Raw genomic sequence first — 7,905 nt, 5'->3', positions numbered from 1 at the left:
CAATGTTTCAGGGGCGAATTGAAACGACTCTGTATCGAATCGACCGGTTTCTTCGCAAACATACCATCTAAAATTGAGGTAAATACAAACTGAACAGTTTTTTTGTCACCCTGCGAGCAGTGGTTTCTCTAGTTCGGACGCTACGCTAAGAACGGAGAGTAACGCTTTGTAGCGTAGCGTCCGGACTGGGAAACCACTGCTTGCAGGTTAGTTGTAAGTATTTCTTGACTTGTGAACTCTCGCGTATATGCTCCAGTGAACCATTCAGGACCTCTGAGCTGAAAAATCACTGAATGATTAACAGTGACTTTCTGAGAATAAGGTGCGATAGTCCAAAGCGAGCTAGTAAGTCTTTACGGCCTTTGCCACCATTTTGTGTCAAGACAAGATTAAACTTCGACAATTTTGGTCTGAGATGATGTTTTGAGTTCTGGAATGAAGGTTTGCCAACCTTATTTAGAGCAGAAGGATAGTTCTAAAACGAAACAATTTCTTCAAGGGGCTTGGCACTGAAGAGGTGTGTCTCTTTACTTCGGGGAAAGGGAAAAGAGGAACAAGAAAGGGGGAACGACAATTGAAAATCGGATGAAAACAGAGAAGGGGTGTGTTTTGTAAGGCTGGCTACACTGTAGGGTCCCATTTTCCATTTCCACCTCCCCGTTCCTTGAAGGGAGGAGTCCTCTTCGTTCGAAGGACATTTTGCAAGTAGACTTATCCTTGCTTGGAATAGGCCATTTTGAACCTTGGGAATCGGGTTTTTTTTGCGCGTGGCGTTTGCGGCCAAATACTTCGTCGGACACGGGCCGACGCCACGGCTGTAAAGGCTTGACACCACAAACCGCGCATAAAAAGCCTCTGGCTCCTAGGGTGGCCATTACTCTCTGACGTCATAGATTTTGTGATGTTGCCCGCTAAAAGATTTTGGCGGGAAACAGTTTCACTGTTACAAGTCATGTGACCTCGAGGCAACCAATGAGAGCGCGCGCGCTGTTGGCAAAAAAAACCTAACAGAAAAAATTCCAGCTATATGACAATACGACATAACGACTTGTTAGGTCGTAGTGCTTATGTCGTTCTATTACTAGTGTGAACACGGCTCAACGTCGAGTCTGTGCGTTTACATACCAGCACCTTGCTCTTAAGGTGGTTTTTAGGTTTCAGTTCGTGGATTCAGATGAAGCTCAGCGAGCAGCGTGAAAGTTTTTGTAAGAGAGAAAAGAAGAGTGCGAAATACAGTACAAGACAGAAGTTTTGAGCTGCGACCTCCACTACAACCGAAGGAGTTCGAGAAATTCTAATTACCACCATTAAATTGATTTTATTTTCGGTGAAAACGGTCTGATCAGGCTTCATTTTAATCATAGCTCAAGATTTCAGGGCTGACTTGCTTTACAGAGGTAACTTTAATCCAGGTATTACATGAATCGAGGCAGCTCGAAGCCGCCATGTATACAGAAAGATTGGAAGCAGTACACATGAGCCGTATGTTTACCCGCTGACCAGTTGCTGGTCTGGATCGTCAGCCCCAACGTGATTACATAGCAAATTTCCAGCCCGGTTTACTGGGATCCCTGCATCACAATCCCAGGGTCCCGACTTGCCGGGCTGCCTTGGCAAAGCGAACAAAGCCAGCTCATGCAATCAGCTCCTTATATTATTGCTTTTCCTCTGACTATGAAGTCCTGTGAACTCCACAGAGACAATGAAATGTTCGTTGTCAACTTTCCTTAACGAACTCCATTTAGGGTCAATCCCGAACAGAACAATCTTCCGGCCAAAACAAAATCTTCGTAACAGGTTTAGCTTTTCTTCTTTTCGCTTCACGTGACAGCCGCTTGTCAAGCACGTGACCCCTGACTTTCAGCCAACGACAAACAAAGCGGGGTATTTATGATTCAGAGGTGGAATTCTTTCGTTCTCTGTTTATCACGAAGTCTGCTTGCTCGATTATCTGAAATGAAAGATAAAGATACTTTCTGCAAATGTCATACTTCCCTCCCTCTCCTTAAATAGTAAGGCCTCAACAGATTGTCTAAGATTGTTATTTTTTACCGACAATAAAAATACCTTGGCTTCTACTACTCATTGCTAGTTTTATTCTTGTAGGAAAAAGCTTGGTAAATAGCACGGGATCTCAGGTTCGCTTCTAGAGCTACAATGGGTGAAAAAAATGTTCACACATTGTAATCGGATGAAATTTAGCACTAACTAAGGGAAGTGGGTGGTATAGAAAACGCTCGCTTGCCGTTAGCCTTAACTGGGGGGGGGGGGGAGGGTAGTACAGACGGTGGTATAGAGTAATGCACCAATCTCGTGACAATGTTTAGTGGCAGAACTCGGGAAACAAACCACAACATCGCGTGGAAGAGAGGGTTGAGAACGAGGGGGTGGGGGCACCAGCTCCCACATAATCTATGTCAATTGACGCCTTCACCTACCGGATCAAAGATGACATTTGCAAAAAGCCCTTGAACAAATCTCCGGATGTGCAGTCTAAACTTGTACAGTCCAAGAACGTCTGATACTTCACAGTACAAGCAAAGGTCTTGAAACATATGTGGGAATCTCTCTTTTAACCTGGAACGAAAACGGCGCACCAAAAATGACATATAAAATAACCATTAATTTCTGGCAAGACAGTGCGACTTACGATCAGTTCCTTGACCTTGGCATAGACTCCACGTTTCGCAAAATTCTATTAGCTTCGGACCAGGCTTCTTGGTGGGGGAAAAAGGGTAAAAATCGGCGAACGCAGCGAGTAGAGCGAGGTTCTATGGAGGAGGGAAGGGCGGAGGCCATTCCCCTATTTCTTCTCTTTCATATTTCTCCTAACCGCTTGCTCCCCTTCCCACAAAACAGAGAGCCTGTTCTTAGGCTACATTCTGTCAGCAAATTTCAGGTGAACGCTGATAAAATGTTGTAACCGTTTGACTTTGTTTAAACATTATCTCGGTAAATACTGAATCAATGTTATCACACTTTAACCTGGTACTGATGGCCTCAACATTATCTGAACTTTTGCTCAGCAAAGGTGAAAACAATGTTACCACAGTTTGACCCGGCATGGTCTCAACATTGTCCATCAACATTGTCCCAACATTCTCTTAGCAAATGTTGGAACAATGCTGCCACCGTTTGACCTGTCAGTGATGGTCTTGGCATAGTCTCAACATTGTCTGAACATTCTCTCAAACAATGTGGTTTAATGTTGGGACCGTTTGACCTAATATGGTCTCAATATAGTCTCAACACTATTTAAAAACTCTCTCAGAATGTGACTCAAATTTGCGACTGTTTAACATTGTCTGGACACTTTTTCAGAAAAGGGATTCAATGTTGCGACCATTTAACTGAGTATGACCTCAACGTAGTCTCAACATTGTCTAAACATTTTTCCAACCAATGTTGAAACAATGTTGTGATCGTTTGACCTGGTATGACCTCAACATAGTCTCGACATTGCCTGAAAATTTTTTCAGCAAATGCTGCAAAAATCTTGCAACAGCTTGACTTGACATAGTGTTAACACAATCAACAATTGACGCGAACAACGCTGTGTTTGCCTATTCCCGCAAAGCTTGTTATCCTTCACTCGCAGAAAGGATAACGGAGTCTTGTAAGGTGGTTCTACCTTTTGAGCATGTGGACGAAATGCCATGGTGTTACCATTCAAACGAAACCTTTTTGGCAGTACTTTCACGTGGTACTATTTGTTTTCCCAGTAGAGCGATTTTCGTATGACCTTGAAACGAAAACGCGCAAACAAAACAGAAACAGCAAACGAACGGAAATAGAGCGTTATGATTGGTTTATCGAGCGGACACAAACGCGCGTGGCTTTTGGTTGTTTAAGCGAACGCTCGGGTGAAAAAAACTTCATGGCCGAGAGCTTTCTAGAAATCAACGGATGCTTTGCTTTGACGTCATACTGCAATACGATTGGCCAATCAAAAAATGCCTTCTCCATATTAGGATATTCGTTGGCGGGAAAACGAAGAGGCCGTGTCTTGATCTTTTCATCCATTGGCTGATAAAACAAAGAACACTTACCGAAACCATTTCGCTCTATTTTACAAAATGAGATAGGGAAATTTTGCGGAATTTCGACTAAAGCTACTACTGGGAATAAAAAGGTTTTATGACTCCTTGCAATCAAGGACATCACTTACTTAGACAGCTCCTCCTGGTGTGATCTGGACCCCACTACACTACTGAGCGATGCTACAAGTCTCAGGATTTCATCGCGAATCATCCGTTTTCCTTCAGGCGTGTTTTCATCCAGTTTGCTCTTGTTTACATGAGTGTGATTGGTTACACTCAAAGTGGAATCCGCAGTGGATGCTATGTACGACGACTCGCTTGCTGAATCGGTATTTTCAAACTTCAACAAAAGAAAAAATAACGTACATTAACTTACACCCGTACTTAGCAGTGGACGATGCAGACCTTCAGATAAGGGGGTGGGGGTGGTCATACAAACCCCGAGATGGGGGGGGGGGGGGGGCTCAATTTTTTTTGTAGTCTAAAAATGAGGGGGCCGGTCCCCCGGGCCATTCCCCTGGACCGCCACAGCTTAGGCTCGATTACCAGACGTTCTTAGGGAAATTCGCCTTTTTTATTTTAGACAGAAGTAGGAGTAGCCGCGATTGTTCTTGGGGTATTTAATGGCGACGCTCCGCTCAGCTATTGGCCAATTTTTTCCCATGTTCTACTAACAGTCTCAGAAGGTTTTGCGAAAAATAACTCAGCCCAGCTTGCTACTCGTTTCTAAAGTGGCGAATGAGCCTACTCTAACCGGGAGAACGGTGGAAATCCACCCTAACAGCTTTAGATTCTGAGACGAGGACGACTACGAGTACTTTGCGTTTGTTGTTTCTTAAAGGTAGCTCGTTCAGCGGCACAACATCGCTTTTAGGAGGTGGGGGAGAGAAACCTTCATTTTCCCCTTTCGATGTCGGTAAAACGTCACAAAGGGCCTTTACAGGCTGGTTTTCACTAACGAAGGGGATAAAGTCGGAGTCGTAATCAGAAGCGTAGGACTTTACGGTCTTGTGAAAACAGCGTTCTGATTCTCCTGATTCCGCTTACGACTCCGTCGTTTACGATCAAGTGAAAACTGGGTCGTCGGAGTCGCAAGCAGAAGCGGAAGAACTAAACCAATCGCAAAGCGTGGGAACGTGCATTGTGATTGGTTTATCCTTCCGCTCCTGCTTCCGACTCCGACAATCTGGTTTTCACTGGATCATAAGCGGAACGTGAGTGACGGAGTCGTAAGCGGAGTCGGGAGAAAATAGAAACGTTCTGATTCTTCTGAATCTGATTTCCGTCGCGCTTATGACTCCGCTTACGACTCTGTCGCTAGTGAAAACCAGCCTTAAGGCAACGTGTGTCAGCTAATTTTGTCAGCGATTGAAGGAAAAAAAAAACAGCCCCTCTCCCTCCTCGGTCGCTGAATTATCGTACCTTTGCTTCCAGTACGGGCGTTAACCTGTTCCACTCTCCATCAATCACGTGTTCAGATGACTTGCTCCTGTCTCTCCCAGGCCCCACCCTGCTCGAATGCATGCAGTGAAGGCAGCGGGATTGATCATGGCTTTCTCCTTCCTTACTGCGTACGACGATTGGTGGCATAAGGGTGGGGGTAGAAACAAAATGGTCCGGCCAAGAGCCTTGAAACTCGTACGCTTCTGTCTGTTAAACAGTTGATAAATCAATAAATTAACTAACAATGTTCAACACCACCATCTAGCATTAGAACCTGAGGGTGATACGGACTGGCGGGCCAGTGTGGTAGTTTAGTGGCAAGGGAGAGAAATAAGCACACGAAAGGCACTGGTTCGACTCTGGTTTGTCAAATTCATGTCTTTACTATGAACAATTTTGATAACAGGCCAAAATTCCTACACTTTTATTTAAAATGACAACGACCATTCACAAAAGGGAAATCTGCCCCGGCGAAGCTGTTTGGGATACGATATCTACGGGCAAAGCCATTACAGGGAAAGTTTATAACAAACGGAGGAGGCCCTGCGAACCAGTTCCAGAGAAATTTGAATTACCTGCTTCTGTTTGGTCAGAAATATGTCTAGCTTATCCTCTATAAAAGCGGTCACGAAATAAGAAGCAAGAATTTGCCTTTTTGACAGAGTTAATAATTATGCTGAAATAGTCTATGAAAAAAGTAAACACCAAACCCTATCGTAAGTACCTGGAAGAGCTTGCTGAGATCTAGAGGGAGACTAAGACCAAGGAATTCGTTTACGGTATTCGTGCTTGGAGGTGTAAACTGCCGGTAATCAAATGCGCTGGAAATGCTTGCCAAACTGTCACGCTTGTTACTGTACGCAGAGAATTCCACGGCAGACATGGAGCGGGATACTGCATAGCTAAGGGAAGAAAGAAAAAAAGGCAGAAAACAACACATGATACACTTTTAAGTCCTCCAACATCCCTGAATGATTATCAAGATTGACCGCTGAGTTCGAGAGATCGCCATCTTAATCTCCTGTGATGAGTATGATAAGGGGAACCGGGTAAGGGGGGGGGGGGGGGATTACGCCCTTAAGGCTTCGTCACGCGTTCCTCGCCCCCCACTCCACCCCCGAACGTGACCAAGGCCTATGAATGTCTGTGTGGGTGGATACTCTCCCTGTCGTTACTTTAAAAAAGTGAGTGAAACACTCACTCTATTACTGTAAGAAGAACCAAGAGCCTTTTACAACGATATGAGTCAAAAGTTAACTTCATTCGCCACTTTAAAATCGAGAAGGGTACTGGAGCCGAAATGTGCCCCTCAATTGTCTCTGGGATTGTTACTGGAGACGCGCATGTCGGCTGTTGGCCATTTTTTTTCCTGTTCCAAGTAACAGTCCAAGAAGTCTTTGCAAGTTAACGCAAAGTTAACTCGACCCAGCTTCCCTCTCGGCCAAAAAAGGGAGCTGCATGTTTCGCATCAGTCGTATGTTGACTTGAGAGGTGAAAAGGGCAAAATTAGAATTAAAAAACAATTTTACACGGAGCATAAAGAAGTATATCTTACCCTGTTCTTGCGGCACCGAAAGCATTTACTTTAGCTTCCAATTCACGGTTAAAGCTTCTTTGACGTCGTAGCGTACTTAACGCCGTATAACCAAAAGCATCCCTTGAGCTTGTGAAGAGTGACTGTTCAGGGCTCGCGCATGAATTTCTGCGTGTATCGCCCGAGACCACCGTGATGTTTTCAATAGAGCTACACAGCTTGTTTTTATTCAAAATCCTTTTCGAAGAATATCCATCAGTTGAGGAGTTTCCGCTGCTCGTACTGCGCGTGCGCTTAGCGGGCGACAAATCCCCGGATTTAAGACCCAGTTTCCTTGCAAAGTCCGCTTTCTCAAAGGAACTGCCTCGACTTCGCGAGGCGCTGGCATCCGACTCATCTAAGCTAAGCTGACTGCTGTTTGCTAAAAGTCGGTCTCGTCTCAGTCCACTCGTGTTTGCGCTGTCTACACTCAAGGCCCTTGTTTTAGGGTCGCTGCTCGAACGGAACACAATCGTCTTATCGCTTAAGATCTTCACTTCGGCTAAGCTTTTGGAGCTACCTTGTAAATCGTTTAAATTCTCCATTGGTGGAACGTGAGTCAACTCGGGAACGGTACTCGAACGACTCTTGGTGGCAATTTTAGAGAATTCCGTGCTCCCGCTAAAACTAGAGCTGCGGGTCTCGGGTATCATCCCGAGGGATGGGCTCCCCATGCGGCGTTTCTCATTAAAGCTCAAACTCCTTGGCCGTGATTCAAGTTCATTCTGCAATCGCTCTGCTCCTGGGAAATTCTTGCGCTCTTCTTTCTGGATGCCATTCCCTAAAGGGCTCGAGCTGCGGGCAGCATCCCCCACAAGTGCTCCCGAGGGCGGGGACTCTAAAGAAAGA

General features: G+C 45.1%; 1 protein-coding gene across 1 annotated transcript in view; it reads right to left on the bottom strand.

Annotated features, from left to right (window-relative positions):
• Nucleotides 1-1,298: 1,298 nt before the first annotated feature.
• LOC140921209 (rapamycin-insensitive companion of mTOR-like) overlaps nt 1,299-7,905 on the bottom strand; it is a 41,592-nt gene continuing 34,985 nt past the window's right edge. The window contains exons 36-41 of the mRNA XM_073371187.1: nt 7,039-7,905; nt 6,208-6,385; nt 5,463-5,690; nt 4,169-4,380; nt 2,439-2,577; nt 1,299-1,951 (exon numbers count right to left, since the gene is read on the bottom strand). The exon at nt 7,039-7,905 is cut by the window's right edge and continues 1,218 nt beyond it. Coding sequence (XP_073227288.1) covers nt 1,889-1,951; nt 2,439-2,577; nt 4,169-4,380; nt 5,463-5,690; nt 6,208-6,385; nt 7,039-7,905 — 1,687 coding nt within the window. The 3' untranslated portion in view covers nt 1,299-1,888. The remainder of the gene's footprint in view (nt 1,952-2,438; nt 2,578-4,168; nt 4,381-5,462; nt 5,691-6,207; nt 6,386-7,038) is intronic.

Source organism: Porites lutea, chromosome 12, assembly GCF_958299795.1.
Source record: "Porites lutea chromosome 12, jaPorLute2.1, whole genome shotgun sequence".
Lineage (NCBI taxonomy): Eukaryota > Metazoa > Cnidaria > Anthozoa > Scleractinia > Poritidae > Porites > Porites lutea.
Note: the sequence above shows the minus strand (reverse complement) of the source record. Positions and strands in the feature narration are given on the sequence as shown.